We start from the raw sequence: 23,872 nt of genomic DNA on the forward strand, positions 1-23,872 counted from the left end.
CTTACACCTGCAAATGCAGTCATATTCAATAGGGATGGATCGATCGCCAGGGGAGTGACAGGGAAGGATAATGTCGTTTTTTCCTCTCTGAACTCACAGAATCGTTTCCCAAACGAACTTTGCATTGTGGTGATTGCAGACTTGAAATATTCCAAATTTATCGTATCATGACTTTGTTTGAACTCTCTCAAAGAGGGAAAGTGAGACAGTGTACCTCTCTGTAAATCTTTGACAAACACTGTCAACTTGCGCTCGAATGCCAAAACCTCCTCCAGCATGTGCAGGGATGTGCCTCCTTTCCCCTGAAGGGTTGTATTTAGCGTGTTTAGATGTGCTGTCATGTCTACCATAAAATGTAATTTTTCCAGCCACTCTGGCTGTTCCAGCTCAGCAAAGGTGAGCTCTTTGCTGCCCAGGAAGGTTTTTACTTCTTCCAAACATGTGACAAAGCAACGGCAACGTTATTGCCTGTCACCGGGCGGGCAGTGTGGAGCGGAGCGGCGACCTGTCAGCAGCGGCAACGCCAGAGCAGGTGTCACAGTGCGCCTCCTCCTCTCGCTAGCATCCGCCCCGGAGCCGCGGTCAAGGTTCAAAAGAGCCGCATGCGTCTCCGTAGCCGCAGGTTGCCGACCCCTGCCCTAGGCTGTCCGTGCTGTCACACCATCTCTCCCACACCCATCCGCCACAACGATGCAAGCCTCCGGGAAGTCTTGCGAATCGAGGAAAGCAGTCGCCTTCCCAAATGCGGATACCTGATGCACAAAAGGAAAATTCAAAACTCTCCAGTGTTGTGCGACTGTGGCCATCCAGAACAGACCATACAACACCATACAACATACAACGACGCAATTCCCGATCCACAAATACGAAGGAGACATCACAGCGATGCACTCCGCTCCACCTGACGTGGCTGTCTGGCTTGACCACCTGGATGTGACATTGTAGTCTTGGGTCTGCATCCACATCAGCCACGCGAAATAAGAGGTCCACTTCCCTCACCCCTCCTCACCACGTCCCACTCCCTCCCCCCACCACTTCCCCCTGCCCCCCACCACCCCCCCCAACTCCCTCCCCCCACCACTCCCCCTGCCCTGCCCCTCAGCCCCCCCACCACTCCCCGCCCCTCACCCCCCCACCACTCCCTGCCCCTAACCCCCCCCCAACTCCCCCCACCACTCCCCCGCCCCTCACCCCCCCCCAACTCCCTCCGCCCACCACTCCACCGCCCCTCAGTCCTCACCACCCCCACCACTCCCCCTGCCCCTCACCCCCCCACCACTCCCCCGCCCCTCACCCTTCCACCACTCCCCCGCCCCTCACCCTTCCACCACTCCCCCGCCCCTCTCCCCCTTCTCCCTCCCACCCCTTTCCCAGCTCGGCCGTGCGAGGCGCAAATGCTCACGGTCCCTGGCGCGGCCTCCGCGGCCCCGCCCCGCGAGGAGGGGGAGGAGCCATGTCCGCGGCGGACGCCGAGATCAGCGGCAGCAGCAGCAGCTGGGGGGGCGGCTGTGGCGGCGCGGCGATGCAGGGCAACGGGCTGCGGGTCGGCGTGCTCACGGGTAAGCCCGGCCCGGCGCGAAGCGACCTCAGCACTCTGTCTCGCTCTCTCTCTGCTTCTCTTCCCGCGTGCATGGCGCGTGCGGCGCGGAGACGGAAGGAGGAGGTAGGAGATGAGGAGGAGGATGATGAGGGAGGCGGCGCTCCCTCCGGGCCCGGCGCGGCCCGGCTGCTCTTCTCGCTGCGCCGCGGCCCGAGGATTTCCATGCGGGGGGGTTCCTCGCGCTGTCTTTGCTATTTTATAAATGCATCGTATGTAGCAGCAGCAGCATCGTGGACATTAGCAGCAGCAACAGCACTGCCATCATCATCATCATCGTCCACGAGCACAAGGCGCCGTCTCCCTCGCGGGTTCCTCCGCCGCCTGCCGTGGTCATCGCGGCCCCCGTCTCTCGTCTGGTAACCATGGTGGTGGTTATCCCGGTCACCTCATGGCTATCGTCGTTACCATCGCAAGCATGATTTTCATTCTCGGCAGGTAACCATCGCTATCGTGGTTACCACCGCTGGCATGGTTAATGGTTATTATCGTCTCCAAAGGTGTCATGGTTTCAACACCGCAGTAGGGTAACCATCGCTGTCGCGGTTACCGTCGTCAGGTTGTTACCATCGCCGGCAGTGTCACCATCGCAGGGTCGCGCCGTCTCCCGCGGAGACCGAATGAATGGAGCCCGGCGCCCATTAATACTGCATCTCGGCTTGAGCGGCTGTGATACAATAAAAATAACACTCCCCCGATGATCCAGCCCGACTGTTGGCCCGCATTAAGATCAGCATTAAGGGTGTAATGCCATGGATAAAGTAGCAATAATATTAATACGTCACCGGGGTGGCTGTGCACGAGCGGCACGACAGTAAATCGCGTGTGCGATGATGACCCCCACCACCACCACCACCTCTTCCTTCCTCCTCCTGCTTGATACAACACCGCCAGCCGCTCTATCCTCCAGCACCAGCCTCCATGTCACCTAGCGCCTCCCTTCTTGCTCTTCACCAGCGTCTCCTCTTTCCCAGCACCAATGTCTCCCCCCAACCCCCAACACCACCAGCCTTTATTATATCCACCATCACTTATCTACACGCTCGCTTTTCCAGCACCGGCCTTAGCTAACCGCAGCATCTATCCTCGCCCCTTCCAGATAGCGCTGCTGCTGATGTGCTGCTGCTGCTGCTGCACGATTTAAAGGCGATTTAAATGCGTTCCGCCGGGGAGTGGCGTTGCCAAAATTGTTACGAGTTGATCGCGTTAAGATCAAAGTGTCCGTGTGCAAGAGGAGATCCATCGTGCTTCCTAAAGTGCAGCAACTCGAAGCAAAATTAAAAGGAAATGGTTTGAGTAAAAAATGGACATCACTGTACTGTGAACCTCATTTGGGTTTGTGGACACTCCGTGAATGTTAATTGCCTTGCTGTGTAAGTATCATGAACTGTCATGTGCTCATTAAAATGGTTTTAATTGGTGAACCAACAACTGCATAAATGCTTGAACTGATGTCCTCCAGACAATAATATCTCACGTAAGAAAATGTATATATTTGTGCGAAGTAAATCTTGACAATTCATGTTTAATCTCTTTACGACCACCGTGGTTGCTTAACCGGCAAGGGCATTTTACAGCCATTTTTTTTTTTATAATTTCCGTATTTCAATTAGAAGTTTTTAAGAAAAGCAGATTGCATTGTGAGATGATTATACCTTTTTTAAGAATATCAAATACATCGCAGGTTAGTTTACAGTATTTTCAAAACGTAGTTAAATCTTGGAATAGTCCTGCCACCTTTATTTAGGAACCCATGTGACATTCGTTTGTTGCTTTTAAATTCCACAAAAAAGCTCGAAGTTTTAGCAAGCATTATGGCTTGAATCATTGTACGTCCATCACGTTTGTTCGCATTGCTTCGAACATATAGCAGTTGAGTCTGCACGTTTATTGACCTCGTTAAAGTGTGGTAGCACCTCCATCCAAGCCGAGTTTTATCGTCTCAAACCTGACGCAGTTGTGCGAACGTGCAAACGGGCTTGGACCCAAACACATTGATGCTCTGGAGTCCTTGTGGATACCTGCCACATGGTGGCTATGGATGCTGAGCCCAGAGTTACACGCTACTTAAATACGGTATGATTTATAAAATGCAGTTTTACATAAGTTTTCTTTCACGGTTGACAAATGTTTATCTCTGTTAATAAGCTACATCTTTTGTCAGTAAAATCAATTATATGTGGCACATCGTGACCTCAGAACAACCAGCAGGCATTATTATGATTGTATTTTAACTTTATGTTATATAAATACATGCTTCCATGACCGAGCTTAGCAGCTGGATTTAAACACGTACAATTTTACACGAGTTTGCCTGAATCCTCTGAGAAGCTTGTGGTCACTTTTTTATGCAATGTCAGTGTAGTTGTATCCTTGTAAAAGGTTTTATCATTTAAATATATTTTGTAGGTATTGGTTTGAGAGCTTGAATGACTGAATCAAATTCTACAGTTAAATGCATTTTGATAGTCTAAAAATTGTTCGGTGTATTGGTATTTAATATTCTTTATATAGTCTATATGCACATGGACGTTGGATTTATCTAAAAAATTGGATTGGAAAAATAGAGGTATAAACACAAGTGAACATTTATCTTCCTGATGAAAGTCAACCAATGGATATTGTAGGAAAATATTGCAGATCTGTTAAAATTACTGCAAATATGGACTCAAGGAAAATGCATTGTACGAGTAAAACTAAATTCACGTACAACAAGTTCGCTAAACAAATGAAGAGATTTGTTGGAGATGGAAGTTGAAATATATAAAGAGGATCCATACCTAAGAATTACTAAAAAGCGCACCAGGATCGAATGCATGAAATAAAGGTGGGCAAGAGCAGGTTGAAGTGCTCTTTTAAAACTGAACTTGTTAGGTGAAGATCATTGTCTCTAAGGAAGCAGAGTTCTCAGAGATACATTTGCCATCCCTTCAAGTGACCTCTGGGCTATTGAGTAGAGGGCAATACTTGTCTCGCTACGCTGCCAAATGAGAGTAATGTTTCTCTTGACAGTCAAAGCAATATTGGAGTTAAAGTACAGAACTACACTTAATGGGATGTGTTTTTTGTGTGCAGTTATTAGTCAATAGTTTGAAATAATCAAATCACTACATTTGTGAAACTAGTTTAATAACACTATGTAACACGATTTTTGTCCCTGGGTAGTAAGTGTTATTTTTTTTATTGCCTATGCCTAAAGAGTATAGAAAATGGCTATTATTTCCCACAAACTTTGCGTTTGTGACCAGGACTTTGTGAAGGAATGACACAAATGCACACATTTTCTCATTGAAAATAGGTAAATTTCAAAATATCACTTTCCTGGTCACAAAAGCAAAGTTTGTGGGGAATAATAGCCATTTTCTGTACTTTTGAGGCACAAAAAATTCGGAAATACCACTTACTACCCAGGAACAATTTTTGTGTTACACAGTGTAATCATAGGCAGGCATTCCCTTGTTTTACCCCAGGATCTCCACAGTGCCAGCTCAGTGCTCTGACCTCTGAGCCGCCTGGCAACATTCCCGTATATGTGTACCTTAAACCATGAGGCTCCGTGGATTTTCTCTGCTCTTACTGTGTCTCGCCCCACCCACCCCCTTTGGACCCTCCAAACCCACTGCATGGCAGTTGGGAATTACATTTTATGTTTTTTTTCCAAGGTTTAAAGCAGCCTTTGATTAATTAAGACTATACGCGTATACCATTTCTACACTTACCGAGTGATGTCATGACTGGTTGTGGGGATCAGCTCAGGTTTAAGTGGTGTAGCATGTTCCCAAGCTCACTCCATGTCGGGTCTGCTAACACGGCAGCAAGTTTAAAAGCGGGTTCATTGGCCCTGGCCATTTCACAGCAAGCACACTCCCGATTGGTTGTGGAAACGTGGCCTTAAAATGGCAAAGTTAGCATAACTCACTGTTATGGAAATCATTGACAGCAGGTATAAAACGCAATGCGACTTACTTGATTACAAAATGAACAGTTTATTCTTTGCCGTGTTTGGCAATTTTGTTGTCTTGCACAGAATTTATAGAGGTGTGTTTTATGTGTGAAATTGAGTCATGCAAAAAAGAGCTTAGTTCATGCATGGTAATGTCAAGCATCCTAATCTGCTGCATATCACACTGCCCAGGCTCCGGCTGTAACCCCAATACAAACCCTTCATATAGCCATATGTGCAGAAAACAAGCTCTGCACACTACTAGCATAGCTCACCTTTAGACATTTAATTTTGGGTTTCTGAATTTACGTACATCATAATGAAGTGTGTTTACAATGTCAAAAGTTAACTTTACCCATTTCTCAAATCATAATAAGCTCATTTATATTAAGTCATTGCACAAAGTGTAAACCTTTAAGAAAAACAGGAGTTCTTGTTCATTATATTTTCTCCAGTACTTGAAGGATTGTGTTTTGTATTTGTATTGTGGGAATGTGAAATGTGGTGTCGTGACAAGCAGTGTGACTGGCGTGAAAATATAACTGACATTGTTTTCAGCGAGTGTTTTGCCAGAAATCGGCTTGCACCAAGGCATTGCTTTGTCTTTTAATGGATGTGTGAAGATTGGCGATTGGGTGGGGATGGCCTTTGATGTTGCATGATGAGCATAGCTGTAGTTATTCATATTAAACATGAGGTATGAATAAAGTGAAGGGTCCACATCCACCTTTCTGTTCTGCAGCAAAAGGGTAGATCATTGCAGATGGCAAGTGAACCAATGATTTAGGATTATCACAACAGATTAATTGGAACACACCCGGTTGGTCAACACGTGCACTACCAAGGCAAGTGAATGTTCCCGTACTAGCTGCGGATGAATGTGCATTTCATTTGTATAGAGGTGAATTCAAAACGAGTTTTGGACATGCGACTTGTAGTTTTTTTTTCTAAAGTTCTATTGATCAGGTGACGTCTAATGAGATGTGGAGCTTGCCAAGGTTAAATGGAGGTTATAGCGTTTTCTGAAAGGATTTTCTTATGTCGTTAACCTGTGGGTTGTTTGGCAGAGTACAGGAATGTTGGGGATATTGATGATAAATGGAGATCAAATGAGTGGACCCTCTGTGTTTGTTAATTTATATCTGATTATTATATTTTCGTGGATTATACATTGTTATGCATTGGTGCAATGGTGAAGTAGTTGTGTCGATGGTAATTTGAAGCATTACAGTATTGGGATTTGATTTTAGGATTTGTAAAGTTTTATTGCCGTTCATGGAATTACATGAGTAGCAGTGCACAGGTGACCATTGTATTACTTAAAGGTTTTCATTCATTTGTATGATATAATTCATTGGCTTCTAAAGGGGTCTTTTTGGGTTGTATTTTTATTTTGGATAATTTTTATTCTTTATATTTGTGTAAATGTCTACGATTGCACTTTGTTGTTGGGCGGTGATTCTCAATGTACTGTGCGATGATCCTGCTGACGTGCATTTGACTGCTGGACTTTGTCATTGATGGAAGTGTTAGTTGACACTCTTCTGTGCCTTTCTCGGGTTGACCGTTTTTAACGAGTACCTGGTACAATGCGTAAATATCCACACTGGGGATACAAAAAGGCATCTCGGGAGGCTTTGTGTGTTGGGGTCAACATTTAATATTAAAAGTAGCTTTCAGCCAGCATTGGTTGTGTAAGGTCAAACAAGGGTTCTGTCTCTAAATGTAAATGTTTATGTATAGATGCTTAAAGTGTGAGTTTAAGTATTCACCCTTTAAATATACATGGATTTGACATTTAGATATTCACGTTAAATTTTGTCAGTGAAAATTAACCCCATTATTTGTAATGTCTCGTGGATTGGTAAGTGCCCTGCCTCACTTGTGGTATTTGGGTGATACATAAAAACTAAATTGCATTGTGCATGTAATTGAGCTTGTGTTTTAAATGAGAGTGCAAGGTACGTTTAGTTGATTACAAGTCTTAGCTCGATGTTTAGCAATCACATGCTGCTGTGGTATGAAGGAGGGGAAAAGCAGTAATTTGTGTTATACCAAACTGAGATTTATCATGGATTCCTCTAATGAGCAGTGTAGGTGATGAATAATTACAAAGATTCATTTATTGCTAGCATTTATTTTGGGTGAGTGATTGAACTGCGGTATTAGGTGTACTGCGAGTGTCTAATGGGATGCAGGTGCAAGCCTTCAATACTGCTCTTTGGGTGGTGTTTGCAAACGTTGCAACAACCGATTAGGTCCAAGTGGTCAAATATATCTTCTCATTCGTGTTCATTTGGGTTGGTGATTTAGTTTCTTCAGCATTATTGATAATCTCATGGGAGAATAAAGACAAATCGATCATTGGTTTGCGGCACATTGAAATGTCTAAGGATGAAAGTAAAAATCTTTAAGTGCATTTGTTTGTTAATAATAAAATTATAAATTTGACTTGTATAGTGATCTTCATCCATGGATCACAGAGCACTCTACACAATATGCATAAAAAAAAAGCATAAACACCTAGCAATGAAACTTATGATAAAAGTAAGAGGGCCAAATCCTGAAGATAAAATTAGGTGAAAGCCTACCGTACCGCGTGCCCCGTGAGGGACAAGGGCTGTCGCTGGTGGTGCCTTACAGTAGCTGCTGTTGACCAGTCACGTTCAAACGCTCTGTGAAGTTTGAACATTTGCGCACGCCGAGCAGTTCGATCGTTTATATATATACATAAAAAAATAGTTTAGAGAAGGTTTTATTGTACAACGCATTGGTGGTTGTTTTTTGTTTTTTTATTTAACGACATTCATAATGAATACATTTTCACATGCCACTGTTCTCTTACGGCTCTTTATCTACCTCACTCCTGGATGAAGGAAGGCCGTGGGAAGGGGCTGTTTGACAACCTTCATGCACCACCCATGCTGCGTTTTACATTAAACACATTTCTGCGGAGGGAGCTGGTAGTAACGTTGGGTTGCTCGGTCAATGGCCAGGGTCAACGGCGGCGTGGTGTATTCCGCAAATATGCCCGACTGTAAGGGCGGGCACAAGCCGGCGTGAGTAGGTTAAACGTTGAGTTTTATAAGGGCACCACGGGGGGGCGGGCCCGCCCCTCCCCACCCAGCCCCACCCCTCCCCACCCAGCCCCACCCCTCCCACCCCCCACCCAGCCCCACCCTCCCCACCCAGCCCCTCTCCACCCAACCCCTCCCCACCCTCCCCTCCCCACCCAGGCCCTCCCCACCCTCCCCTCCCCACCCAGCCCCTCCCTCCCCACCCAGCCCCTCGCCACCCTCCCTCTCCACCCAGCCCCACCCCTCCCATTTTTGGATGCACGACGGACGGAGAGAATAATCCCCTGTGGGCTGGTGTAACCAGGAGGTTACTACCAGTATAAAATAAGTTCATCAGAGAAGTGCTTCAACCCCCACATTTAGTTATTACCGAGCACAAGCTGATGGGAGCCCAACACTTGCAATAAAATACTGAAGACAAACAGAAACACTCGTTACATTGCATGAAACAAGTCATAATGAGTCTAGGAAAAGAATGTTGCCCATGTATATTCATGTGTCTGCACGGCAGTGAGATTTGAGGGAGTCAAAAACATTGCACTTAAACATTTAAGAACAAACGTTAAGGAAAACATACCTCATTCGTGGCATAATCATTCTGAGATATTTTTGGAATTAACTGCATGCAACTATCCTAACCAGGGAGTTAGTTATGGAAGCTATATCGCTGGGTGGTCAGATCCTGGTTTCAAAGCCCAAATAATCTTTATTTCCAATGTCATCAGAAAATGTATCCACCACTTGGAAAAGTGCGACACTGTCTGCAGACTACATCGCAAAGGACTAAAATCTCCACCAGCTTTCACTGTAACAGACCATTCCGTTATGCTCGGGGCAAGTGCTTTGACTTCTGTCGCACTGTACATATCCAACTATGCTAATCCGAGGTGCGGGGAAGGACAAACTAAACACAAAAAAGCATACTCTTTGGTTCTTTCGGTAAAATCACGTAGATAGAAAATTAATAGATCACGACATTTCGATCGCAAAACAAGCGACCGTCTTCAGGTGAGAGAGAGCAAGCTACTGAAACAAGGTCTTTTATAGGCCTGAGATGGGTGCAGCCTCAGGGTAAGAGGTCGGGGCTAGAGATGGTCTCCCTAAGGCTGTGGAAGTGGTTATTGTATTGTGAGAGATCAGCATGTCAATGCACGAGCTTAGTATGTCGCAGCATCGGTGACTTGCCTAGTATGTCGTAGCATGGGTGACTGAGCGAGAAGGACATCCAGCCCGTCAATACAAAGACATCCAACCTAATAATGCAACTCAGAGAGTCAGCTAAAATCACAGGAAGGATGGAAACATCACAGCAGGTTAAGACTTTACCTGGTTAATCACTTCCTTCCAATGATTGCTCAATTTTTACCCATCTTCTCGGTTGAAGTTGTGTCTGTGTTTATATATCTGGATGGCTTCATGAACAAATCTCTGATGATAGCCAGTGGGTTTGCAGAGTACCTTCGTTTTAGAAAAATGTATTTTGTGTGTGCCCACAGCATTAAAACAATGATCAGCAACGGCAGAGGTATTGGTTCTACCGTGCTTCAGATCTGCCTTGTGTTTGCGAACACGGTCCGAGACATGTTGTTTAGTTTCTCCAATGTAAAATCATTTGTATTGCCGGTCATGAGCACACTGCCCAGGTATGCGAAACTCTCCACAACTGGCCCATCACCAATTATGAGTTGTGGGGGTTGATTGTGCGATGGTACAAAATACCCAGGCAGGTGCTTAGTTTTGGTGGGGCTGATAGTAAGGCCCCACCTCTTAGTAGCAAGCTCCAGGTTCAGCAGCAGCGCCTCCAACTCCTCCTCTGAGTGAGCAGTAATCAGCAGATCATTGGCATACATAACATGGTTGAGCAATAGGGAGCAATCCTTTGACTGCACCCGGGCATCGATGAGCCTCCCATTGTGTCTGTACCAGATGGAAAATCCTCCAGTACAGCCATTGAAGGCCTTACGAACTATGTGGAAAATAGATGTTAAATAATGTGGGAGGCAGAGGACATCCCTGTCACACCCCAAGGTGTGCAGGGAATGGCTCTGACTCCCGGCCACGTAGTTTTACCCGGGGCCGCTCACCATCATAAATGACCGTGAGCAAATGGTCAGGGACTCCGAAAGCACAAAGAACAACCCAGAGCCCAGGCCTACTGATGGTATCATAGGCCTTGACCAGGACATGGAGCCACGCATACACAGCGACTAACACACACACACATATACTCACACACACAGACACATCGACTTCCACACACATCGCTGCAGACGCGCACATCGACCCACACGTGCACATGGACTTAGACACACGCATCATTATTGTGAAAATAAGTAACTTAATTTTAAAATAGTAGTTGTTTACACACCCACATCGACTTACGCACACACACATCGACGGTATGCACTGCTATCACTACAGCAGTGCATACCGACTGTGGTGGTACCTGCTTTCACTACAGCAGTGCACACTGACTGTGGTGGTACCTGCTTTCACTACAGCTGTGCATACTGACTGTGGTGGTTCCTGCTATGATAACAGACATGCATACTATGGTGTTACATGGTTTAACTGCAGCAGTACCGACTGAATGTGGTGGTACCTGCTATGATTACAGCAGTGCATACTGACTGTGGTGGTACCTGCTTTGATTACAGCAGTGTTTACTGTGGTGATACCTGCTTTGACTACATCAGTGCATACTGACTGTGGTGGTACCTGCTATAATTGCAGCAGAGCATACTGTGGTTGTAGCTGCTTTCACTACAGCAGTGCATACTGTGGTGTTAGCTGCTATGGTTACAGCAGTGCATAGTGACTGTGGTGGTACCTGCTATGAGAACTTGCAGTGCATACAGACTGTGGTGGACCTGCTATCATTACAGCAGTGCATAGTCTGGTGGTACCTGCTTTCACGACAGCAGTGCATACTGACTGTGGTGGTACCTGCAATGATTACAGCAGTGCATACTGACTGTGGTGGTACCTGCTATCACAACAGTAGTATATATCGACTGTATAGCACAAACCACGAACCTGACAGTGCCGTGGTGAGGCCTAGTCCTGTGCAGAGCCCCCAGTTTTGCCTAGATTGCCCAGCCGGCAGGCTTGGGGCTGGGCCGCTACCCCCCCCCACCATCCCCCCGGCCGCGCTACAATACTATCTAAGCGCTATACAAGTAATAGCTACTGACTTAATAGCAGTAACTGCACGCATTGGGGTGGGGGGGGATAAGAGGATATCACACTTAAGAATTTGCCTCAGCGTTGTGTGTATTTGTATAGCATTTTTAAGGCGAAAGTAAATTTCCCCCTCACCCGCACCGAACGCATGTGACTTGGCATGGTCCCCCCCCCCCCCACCGAAAGTGCGCGAGTTGGTATGACCAAGCGCGCGTAATAGGTAAAAAAATCTAACTAAATCGCTAATTTAACTAACTTTAAGGAATAGCGCTTGCCAACTGCGGGTCTTACGGCGTGGTACCTGGCTATTTTTTTTATGTAAACCCCACCGTTTGAGAGCCAAATCCCTCGCAAGCACGTAAACACACACATACCGACAGACAGACAAAAAATGACATTTATTATATAAGATAATCATTCAGCTTTAGGCCTATTTTGTATTGGAAGTCTAATCCTTAGGGATGTAACAACAAGCGTCATGCATGAGGGAGGAAGCAAATAGTGAGATTCACCCATAAGCCTCCATGACAGTGTTATTAGATGTAATAAACTAATGATTGGATAGTTTACACATTCGCGTTGTTGTAGACTGAAGATGGAAAGAGCACCGATGTTGCTGGCCTTGTGGAAGTATCAGCCCTGCACGAGGAGCACACTGGGCTTTGTATTTGCAAAGTTGAATGTTGGAGCAACAGTAGTTGGGAAAAATCTGATATTAATAGGTGACGTTTACAAGTAGGGCCATGACACAGTATGAGGCAGGCGTGGGACTTTTTGCAACTGATAAAGCAAAGCATGTGTAGCATTCCAGCTGACGGCAGCTTGAAGATTTTATAGCACAAAACTGTTTTTAGAGCCAGACAAATAACCTCACAGGGTGTATAATCTTTATTCGGAATTGCATCAAGCAGGTGTAATGGGTACAGCTATTAATGTCTAAACAGAGGTACAGTTCCAGGCGGCTTTCTGTTATTCAGAATTTTCCAAGTGTGCAGGAATTCCACTCAAAATTGAGTTTGTGTAACTTTACCATTCTGATATTCACATCATCTGCATGGATGAGCATCCTAAATCAATGCTTTTAATTACATTGTCCATTTCCCAGAAACAAACCAATTTAGCTCCTCCGTGGCCTTCTGCTGAGGTCCTCCACTCTGATAGGCATAACAACCTTGGTGTACCTCCTAGTGGAACTTCCATTATCTGCTTTTTTATGGGAGGTGCTGTTCTTGGAACAATATTCATATTTACAAGTGAAAGTAACTGCAAATTGGATGCACACAGTGTTGTCATCATACATCAATCCATCATCATACTATTCTTAAAGTCCATCGTTACACTACTGTATTATGCCGATGCCAACAGTGACCATATTGTTCCTGAAATCCGCACCTGCAGCAACCGCTTCCAGGTCTTACCTATTACCCATGGGTAATAGGAAGAATCAACCAATGGATAGTACGATTTATTGTGTATCAGTTTGGCCAGTGGAAAACTGGATTCTGATTCTAGTCCTTGCTGCCAGCAAACATTGGTAAGAAAGGGATCCTATGGTGGCGGCTCTAGAGTATCCGGTTCAGCATGTCAGACATTCAATTAATCAGATTCAACATTCTGCCCACATTTCTAATGACACTGCAACACCCCTGTAATTGGTGCCACTTGCAGCTCATGCTTGTGTAGTGACATCGGGGATGTCACTGTATGGTGCCGGCCCAGAAGGGCCACGCCGTTCGATGTTCCTATATTGTGGACAGCACCGTATGGGTGGCTGTGTGTAATACCAGCCCTAGCGGGGCTTGGTGAGCACTGGGATAGTGCGGGCACCATGCACAGCGTGTGGTGGGGGCTCCCACGAGGGGGAGTGGGGGAGTGTCACCCCAGGAGTAGGGTTGCCCCGGGCCATGGCACTTTGGTTGACCCCGTAGACACGTGATCCAGAGTGTCCACACAGGGGGCCCCAGGTGGGGGGGGTGGGGCTTGTAGATGATCACGTTTCGGGGGAGAGCTCTTGAGAGGGATCGAGAGGGAATGAGAATGCTCGAAGGGGGGCAGGGCCGAGGGCGGAGCGGCCCCGACCCTAGGGGGATATAAGGCAGGTCCCTGAGAGGGGACGGGGTATCTTCGTTCTTCAAGCTGGAAGCTCTGCATCACCAGCTGGAAGCTCTTCGTCCTATGAGGAACCACGTGGTCGGAGACCCGAGTGAGGGTCCGACCCTTCGTAGCAGTAACTCCTCTGTATAGTGTAGTTAGCTGGGTGGTCACCACCCTCGGTTGTTTCTGGTGAAGGGGCAGTTACCCCTTTGTGTTACGGTGTTGCAAATAAATGTGTTGCCTCTGAAAGTAACAACGTCTGCGACTCAGTTGGACTCACTACACTTGTGAGGCTGCCAAAACTACTGGCAACTCGAGGGAGGCAGTTCCAGCCATCTGTTAACTCGCACCAGGAGGCCCTGACCACCGTCATTGCGTGCCTGTACTTAGATCCAATTATTGGGTTAGTTGGTTACAACCCATTACCACATCCTATATTGCCAAAGCTTCTTGGTCGCCCAACATAGATCTTTTCGACACTGGCTAGTGTTCAGTGCTACCGGTGACATATGTTATCTATGTGCATGCTGGCCTATGTTGCTATGTTGTTGTGGCTGTAGAGGGGGCCATACTTTATAGAAGCTTGGCATTCTAATCAGGGATTGTCGTTTTACTTTGTGTTTTTTCAATATTATATCCAAATTGCCACATGGAGCAAAATCATGTGTACCAACTCCAAGAAATCATAATCGCCAATCAACGTCCAATGCATTCAGTGACGAGTACCAATATATCCTGCACTCTATTGTCCTGCTGATGTTTGTTAGAAAGTTACCCCATTTGATCCATACATTATTAGGGTAGGTGAAATACGTCTGCCATACCCTATCCCACAGGACAGATAAAGTGATTGAATACGGGATAAAGATAACCTCTTCCACAGCAGAGATAAGTAAGGCGAATGAGCCCTGTGTGCATGACCGCATTGCCCGAACACAGTTGAAGTTTCCCTGCCTTGTTTAACCCATCATGAGTGGAGAATTGCCCACACTCTATTATGCGTGCACCGAGTGTGTCGTAGAACGTGTCATAACTGGAAACCTGGATCCGCTATGTGGAAGGGTTTTACCTTGAATTTTGTCTGAAACATTATTGTGAAAAACACTTTTATGAACCTGTGGGACCTTTAAATTAACTGGTCCATATGAATACAGTGATTTGAGAAGAAATTATTGCAAATGAGTGGTCCTATTTTGTTAACCTCGTTTTGTAAAAAAATAGTTATTTAGCAAGTAGTGCATTATATATATTACTGGCAAAGAAGGCAGCTGTGATGTAACCCAAATAGTTGATATAAAATTTTCATTAACATATTTAATATTTCAATACTAGGAGCAGTCGTCAGCTTTGCTGTGATCTTTGAAGCTGGTTAACTTCATGCAGTACAGGTAGTACTCTACTTACGATGGAGATGCGTTACGACGACCTCATCGTAAGTCAAAAATATCGTAAGTCGAAGATGGCCTCGCCTACCCAGGAGTCTTAAAGAATGGTGATAATTTAGCAAAACAGAGCAATTTACAGTATCGTACTGTATAAACTATATACTGTGTATTTATTAATTACAATACTTTATTGCACAGTAAAATGTAAAGTAAAAAAACAAGGTAAATTCTTAGCCTACTTATATGAACTGCAATTTAATAGAAAAAAATTTCAGAAAACAATTCTATCTGCTATAAAAACTTTTAACATGCATTGAACGTATCGTATCATTGTACTGTACTCGCCAAGATTATGTCTGTCGTCTGCTTACTTGCGTTTGCCTGCCGCGCGAAATTTTAAATATTTAACAATTTTGTCGTATAGCCATCGTAAGATCGAAATCTCGTAAGTCGGACCATTGTAACTCGGGGACTATCTGTAATTTTTTTCTCAAAGTCCAAGTTCAACCAACACGTTGAGATGACATTTCTCAACAGTCACTTATTTCTGTAAGAGTTGAAACTGATGCACGCAGGCAGCACGCATTTCACGAGCTTGTATGTAATAATGACACTATGCATGAACATTATGTAACTTGCCAACCGTTAATAGAACATTCAACCTAAATTAGAAAGCTTATGAGTTGGGGTAGCTGCTGCTCATTTGCCACAATATTGCATGCACCTAGTCTTGTGTCTAGACTGTGGCTCCCATTGTAAGAATGTGGAATTTCCACCGACTCAATTAACCTCCTCACATAATGTGAGCAATGCTCAGCCGAGCTAGGGGAACCGCTTAGGCTTGACTATAGAGATAACCTCAGCATTACTGCCGAAGCCTGTAAAATTAAACTTTCCTGCACGTAACTTTTTTGGAATACAAAAAAAGCATCCCATTTTAAACACTACAGCTTTGTTGATACTATTCTACAGCACGGTAACATATTGAGTTACTTAAAGCAATCGCGCCTCATGAAACACTATCAGTTAGGAAGGTCCGAGATCACAGACTCCACTTTCTCTTGCTTGGACAGCCGAGCCCAACGGGTGTACGTGAACACAGCGGGGATCTGGACAAGGCCGTGCATCCATATTGTCCAATGAGAAATAATGAGGTATTTGAGAAGTTAATTATGTTTTAAGTGTATAAATGCAGTACATGTCCAGTAACTAAATTGTTACCTTTAATTATTCCAGCTTTTTAACACCTCCATGCTGTCACTAAAAATTACACCTTGTAGTCTTTGTCTCATCAAGCCAATAAAATTTCATCGGTGATGTTGCTTATGCTAGACCCACATGCAGGGTTCGTTTGCCAGTGCGGCAGAACAAGATACATGGAGGGGACAAAAACTATTGTTGTAAGAAACAATGAAAAAATGTACAGTTGTACTATTTAACTTCTGCTTAAGAATTATTGTGTTCACTTTTCTGTAGCTATATGACGTTTCTGGCCGAGATGCAGCCATGCAACTCCAAACTCCACAATCTTCAAACTGTCTAATTCGCTGGTCTAGTATGTTCCGAACTTCCCCGCTGGTTGTACATGGTAGATAGCCCATTGACCTCCGCTCACTGTGCAGTAGCTTATCACATCACTCCCATCCCTACTTAACCCTTCTGTACACCTAAAAGTACTTACACCCTCTCTCCGCTATTCTCTGATATTGCGGTGTAATCACTTCATGAGGTCATTAATACAAATTTACGAAAGAAGCAAAATAGTTAATAGGCCAATTTCTATATATACAAAAAATATAAATCATCAACCTTCCTAAGTTAATATTTTAGGTCCACCAACATAATGGCTTTGGAAACCATCAATTAGCTCTTGGTTTGTGTGTGTATGTATGGCGTATATTGTATAATTCCCAACAGCAATTCATCAAGATATCAATTGCAGCACTGTACATTGATTACAGTTAAGAATGAATTCTCAGTTTCACATCACCCTTGCAGTATGGTCACCATTGTCATTGCCACCGTTTTGTTGGTACTCTAAGGTGGCGTTTTACCCAGTGAGTCCAGGATACTTTGCGGTGTTTGTAACACAAGTACAACTTAATGGAAAAAATCCGTCTCCGGTGGAGGAGTCTCGTATGTGCAACTCATACTACTAAAAACAGACGAGCACCTCCTCTTGCTTGCCTGCGACAAGCCACTGACTTTTTGTTTTTTTTCGTCAGTGAGCGACACCTGTTCCCGGCAGGCAGCGGAGGATGCCAGCGGGAGGAATCTGCAGGACCTGGTCCAGTCTGTGTAAGTAGAGCAAGCTTCTGAGTCTACCTTACACCTGGTCCACTGCTCTACATTATGGTAGGGGTGGGAACTTTTTCGCTACCAGGACTTAAAAAATATCTTTGGCGATGCAAGCATTAACCCATACCTTAATATTATCCAATATGAGCACTAAAAATAATGAGAGCTCACCTTTACCGGTGACGGAGCTTGCTAAAATTATAAACAGATTGTTGCCGTATACAATATTCCCCACTCTAGTGTGGCCAGTATTCTTGCAGCAATGGGGAATCATTTTGTAGGCAATTATAAAGTGGTAGACATCATGTGGCTGCATGCCTCACGAAGCGCGGTTGTGGGCCACATTTGCTGCAAGGTAGAAAGGCAGCCTCAAAAAACATGATTTCTCTCTGGTATTTATTGTATTTGTAATATCCAAATGACCATATGCAGCTTTGATATATCGTTTGGTTCACCGGTTCATAAACAGAGATTAATTTTGCTCCCAAAATGAGTGTTGCCTACATTAATTTTTCTTTTGCTTTAAGCTACATTTCTAAATGTTGTTCTTTTTTACCCCTTCCTGTAGGCTGGCAGGGACTGTATCGGCGTACAAAATAGTCCCCGATGAATTTGAGCAAATTAAGGTAACTTGATAAAAACGTCCTTATTAGCCGTGTTTGTAATGCAGTATTTGTAGTTTGTAGTAAAGCATCTCATGACATGTTCCAGTTCACCGTCGGCTATGCCATGATGTTAAATATCACCAATACGGGTGCTTTTAAGTAATTTACTTATTGATCGATCTTCTCTTGGAGAACCGTTGAGGCTTTTCGTAATGCAAATCCAGGACGTTGAAATTATGGAGACTTTGATGTGATATTCAACAAGGGATCCAACTATTTTTTATTGAATCCTTTGTAGTGTTCTAAATAACATTCCAGCTATTTGCATCGTAATGTTTTTGCTGGACAGTTTTTAAAATGTATTTCATTTAAATAAATCCCATTTTAGTGTAATGCTGCTGTTCATAATCTATACTTGCTGTGTTAATGTTTACATCATTTTAAATTAAACACATTAATTGTATTTGTACACACCCAAAAGACTCCCGATACAGGTACAGCATTTACCTGAAGGTGGAAAAGAGTTTAGAATAATCTAATGAGCAGCAATAATTAAGATAATTACCACGGATTCCCTGCCAAGGCCTCTGCTCCAAGCTGTATGGGTGTTGCTGTCAGCACCATGTACCACTCCTCACATGTAATGCTGCTGCACGACCATGTCAAGAGGTTCATCCCCATGTGTTGTGTGTGACGCACGTGTGTCTCTCCTTACCTGTGCACAGGGTGCTCTGGTGGAGTGGTGCGACCGCGAGGAACTTAACCTCATCCTCACCACGGGTGGCACAGGCTTTTCCCCACGCGACGTCACGCCAGAGGTGATTCTAGGCGTGCTTTGCCATGCAACGTCGTCCTTCTTGCGAAATTGAGATGTCCATGTGTTCCAGTCAATTTGCACAACGTTTATACGAATTTCTTGAAGCACGGGCCTTGTGATTAGTTAACATGACACATTGTGGTTGTTTAAATGATCAATTGCTATTTTTATATTATACAGAACAGTGTTGCAGTATTTGTGATTGTGGTAATAAAAAGGTGTCACCCACCTGCTCAGCGGTCTCAACAGCCAGTCAGAAGTAAAGCACATTAAATACCAGTAATTTATTAAAAACTTGGGAGCAGAGGCCATTTTAACTGGCGAACACAGGCTCCCCCCACCCCTACCAATTGTTTTAACACTCACTGGAGGGTGGAGACAATATGCAGCTGTATTCAAGCTGGTAAGCCGATGATGTCATTGTTTTGGTGGCAATGGGATGAGGTTCCTCCACCACCCTTTCCCCACAACCTGGTGTTAATAGGAGTCATCAAATGTACCCAAATGATTCTCTCATCATATTCCCAGGACCATTATGACAGGAGGTGCTGAACAGTTCACTGCAAGAGTTACAAATGGATTTGTCTGTCTCACGACATGATGCCTGCATAAAATTTGGAAGGTGATATGTAAAATGTTATTAGGAAGGGCCGTTACATGAGGAATTTGTAAGCATTCTAGGAACCACCAAAACTGCTTTGTCACCTAAATAATTAATGTTTGCACTCTACATGTTATTGATTAATTGAAGTTGCTCAATAAATAATTGCGGTTGTTTTGATGAGAAAAATTTCATTTCTGCAGGGGGGAAATGAAGAGCTTTGCATATCCTTGATGCTTTAGAGCAGGGGTCCTCAAACTTTTTAAACAGGGGGCCAGTTCACTGTCCCTCAGACCGTTGGAGGGCCGGACTATAGTAAAAAAAAACTATGAACAAATTCCTATGCACACTGCATATATCTTATTTTGAAGTGAAGAAACAAAACGGGAACAAATACAATATTTAAAATGAAGAACAACTAAAGTTAAATCAACAAACTTGCCAGTATTTCAATGGGAACTGGGCCTGCTTTTGGCTAATGAGATGGTCAATGTCCGGTTCCATATTTGTCACTGCTAGTCGTAACAAGTGATGCAAGTGTGCATCCGTTAGTCTAGATCAGGTTGGAGATTTCAAATGTTTCATTCTGGAAAAAGTCTGTTCACAGACATAAGTGCTGCCAAAGATGGTTGCCATTTTGAGTGCATGGTTCCTGAGATGAGGATATGTCTCAGAGGGGAGAGATGCATAGAAATTATGAAGGCTGCTTGACTTGAATGCGTCTTTCAGAGAGTCACAATTCTGCAGTTCAGCCAGTTCCATTTGGTAAATTGTATCCACATTTTCAATGTCAATAGAAAATGGGTTACGGAAAAGCTGTATGTCCTGTTCATGGAGATGAAGCTCTTTAAATCTAAATTGGAACTCCTTTTGCAATTTTTCCAGTGAATCCACACATGTTTTGTTTGGGAATTGCAACCAATGGTTTTTCCGCTAACAGATTTTGAGTTGTGGGGAGATGGCAGAAGTTTTCCTCCTTAACTTGTTTGATGAGGAGGCCTAATTTTCCTTCAAATGCTTTGACATGTGATTGCATATCACAAAGGAGCTTCCCCTTTCCTTGAAGTTGCACATTGTAACTGTTGAGTAGCTCTGTTACATCTGTCAGAAAGGCAAGGTGCCATTTCCATTCTGCATCATTGAGCTCTGGTACTTCTTTGTTTTTTGAAAGCAGAAAAGCTGTAATCTGTGGAAGTAAGTCATAGAAACGTTTCAAAACTCTCCTTCGACTCAGCCAACGGACTTCTGTGTGGTACAGAACATCTTCATAGTCAACATTTAGTTCAGACAGAAATTCCTGAAATTGTCTGTGGTTTAGTGCATGAGCTCTAATGAAGTTAACACAAGATACCACAATTTTCATAACAGAGTTCCACTTCAGTGATTTACTACACAGCGCTTGTTGGTGGATGAGGCAGTGTATGGCTATTGGATGAGAATGGTTATGTTTATCCATCTCTTGGTTAATGCGAGCAATTACTCCTTTCTTAGACCCCACCATGCTAGGAGCACCATCAGATGTCACACTGGCTAGTTTAGCCCAATTCAGCTCCAAACCATTCACAGTTTGGCAAACCTTTTCATAGATATCCTCTCCTGTAGTTGTTCCTTTGATGCTTTGCAGTGCAGCAAGCTCTTCTGTGACTTCGAAATAGTCATTCATCCCACGAATAAAAATTAGAAGTTGTGCAGAATCACGAACATTGCTTTCGTCGAGTGCCAAGGAAAAATAGGAAAGTTTTTTTGTGGAGTTTTGCAAATGCTGATGCAAATTGTCTCCCATTTCTTCAATCCTCCGTGTAATTGTAGGTCCTGAAAGACTCACTGTACTAAATAAATCGGCCTTCTCTGGACACATCTCTTTGGCAACAGAAATAAGGCATTCTTTAACAAATTATCCCTCCACGAATGGTCTGCCAGTGCACGCTATTAGCTTGACAACTTGAAAACTTGCTCGCAGTGATGAAATATTTAGCTGCTTCTGCTTCACAAAAGTATTTTGCTGAGTTGTTAATGTATTTTTCAGTTTTAATATTTTATCTTTTCTCACTTCTCCGACCAAACAATCATATTTATCTTTATGTTGAGTTTCATAGTGTCGACGTAAATTGTATTCTTTGAACACAGACACTATATTCTGGCATATCAGACACACAGCTCTTTCCTTGTACTGCATGAAAAAGTAATCATAAGTCCACTGTTCTTTGAATATCCTACACTCCGAGTCAATTTTTCTCTTTCTTGACATCAGTTTCCTAGGGAGTCAAAATTACTATTAGTAAAATACCAATATATATATACAACGCTGCAAAAACAATATACCAGCAATAACTTTGCCCACACAGAGACATACAGACTGCACTGCCCATCAATGCAGTCTGATTGGGGGAACTCCGCTTTTACCCCAGGCTCACACTGGTGCGGGTGCCATTAAAAAGTTAATTACACCTGCAGTTTTGTTCACAGATCGCAGTACATCCCCAGCACACAGGAATATCACTGGGAGTGGAGCCGAGGGGCAAGTGAGGGAGCTGAGGGAGGGAGAGCCAGTCAAGCGCAGCCAGGGGAGGGCTGGCAGCCTTAGGCCTGGGGGGCAAGTCCAGTCAATTGGCCCATTGAACCATTCACCAGCGCAGCCCAATGAGTGCCCACCGCCGCAGCTCAATCAGTGCTCACCAGCGCAGCCCAATCAGTGCCCACCACCGCAGCCCAATGAGTGCTCACCAGCGCAGCCCAATGAGTGCTCACCAGCGCAGCCCAATTAGTGCTCACCAGCGCAGCCCAATTAGTGCTCACAAGCGCAGCCCAATTAGTGACCATGGGCCGGATAAATGTCCTCGGCGGGCCGCATGTGGCCCGCGGGCCGTAGTTTGAGGACCCCTGCTTTAGAGCATAGTTTTATCTTGGGGCCAAATATTGTTTCGCTAATACACGGCCAATTATAAAGTAGTTTAACATGTAGGCTTTCACGACCAATATTATCCATAATAGAGGTTTTTGAGTTAGATTCTGGCTGTCGCCTGATGAGGCTGATTGTAATTACCGGTGAAACATCGTACTTGAATTGTAAATGTTGCCGGTTTACTCTCCAACACACCGATGTGCTCAACTAGTAACTAATTGGCATGTTTTGTTTGTGATAACTCTTACTAACTGGCTGTGTCCAGTGGCGACAGGTTTTACGACAAATTTATATTTACGTGATCTAACCCAAAAACCTTGCATGCATGAAATGAATGTCACTTTTTGTCTGTCTGTCTGTGTGTATACACACCCTTGTAATGCTTTTAACTGACAAACTGTGGGGTAAGTACCCAGATAACACGCGATATGCCCCGGGACAAAAAAGCACTATTTGTATTTCCCATCCGTCAACTTTAAAGTAGTTAAATTAACAATTTGTCATTTTATAAGCAGTTCCTTTTACAAGCAGAGGGCGGCACCAAAGCACACATCTGCGCTTGCGTGAGAATGCTGACTCGGTGGGGGCGGGGGGGAATTCTCATTCATGTAAAAAATGCAACAAAAGAACACAACAAAGTGTGCTGTCCTCTTCTCCCCCACCCCAATGTGTGCAGTTACTACTATAGTCTGTAGATACTACTACTATAGTCCGTAGTAGTACTACTACTGTAGAGCGGGCGGGGTGGATGGTGGGGAGGGGTAGCAGCCCAGCCCCAGCCGGCCAAGGTGCCACCTCGGCCGGCTGGGCAATCTAGGCGAGGCCGGGGGCTCTGCGCAGGACTAGGCCTCACCACGGCACTGTTAAGTTTGTAGTTACTATTATAGAGTCGATATATACTATTATAGAGTCGGTAGATACTACTGTATAGTAGGTAGATACTCCTGTAGAGTAAGTATATACTGCTATAGAGTCGGTACATACTACTATAGAGTTAGCAGATACTACTATAGTCAGAATATACTATTGTACCGTTCGTAGATACTACTATAGTAAGTATATACTACTGTAGTGATAGTAGATACTACTATAGTCAGTATATACGACTGTAGTGAGAGTAGCTACTACTATATAGTCAGTATATACTACTGTGGTGATAGTGGATACTAGTCAGTATATTCTGCTGTAGTTATAGTCGAAACTGCTATCGAGTTGGTAGTTACTACTATAGTCAGTGGATACTACTATAGAGTCAGTAGTTACTACTGTATAGTCGGTAGATACTGCTAAAGAGTCGATATATACTATTATAGTCGGTAGATATTACTGCATTCAGTAGAAACTACTGTAGAGTCACTCGATACTACTAT

At 44.3% G+C, this 23,872-nt stretch overlaps 1 protein-coding gene across 2 annotated transcripts in view; it reads left to right on the forward strand.

Annotated features, from left to right (window-relative positions):
• Positions 1 to 1,422: 1,422 nt before the first annotated feature.
• Positions 1,423 to 23,872, forward strand: part of LOC144719707 (gephyrin-like) — a 77,160-nt gene continuing 54,710 nt past the window's right edge. The window contains exons 1-4 of one of the 2 annotated variants that reach the window (XR_013585660.1): positions 1,423 to 1,559; positions 17,505 to 17,577; positions 18,146 to 18,203; positions 18,908 to 19,000. Coding sequence is in view for 1 of the 2 variants with exons in the window: in XM_078595845.1 (XP_078451971.1) it covers positions 1,454 to 1,559; positions 17,505 to 17,577; positions 18,146 to 18,203; positions 18,908 to 19,000 (330 nt within the window). In the remaining variant the exon portion in view is untranslated. The remainder of the gene's footprint in view (positions 1,560 to 17,504; positions 17,578 to 18,145; positions 18,204 to 18,907; positions 19,001 to 23,872) is intronic. The other variant, XM_078595845.1, reaches the window with a different exon arrangement.

The sequence above is a fragment of the Lampetra planeri genome, chromosome 7 (genome assembly GCF_965212315.1).
Source record: "Lampetra planeri chromosome 7, kcLamPlan1.2.h2, whole genome shotgun sequence".
NCBI classification, from domain to species: Eukaryota; Metazoa; Chordata; class Hyperoartia; order Petromyzontiformes; family Petromyzontidae; genus Lampetra; species Lampetra planeri.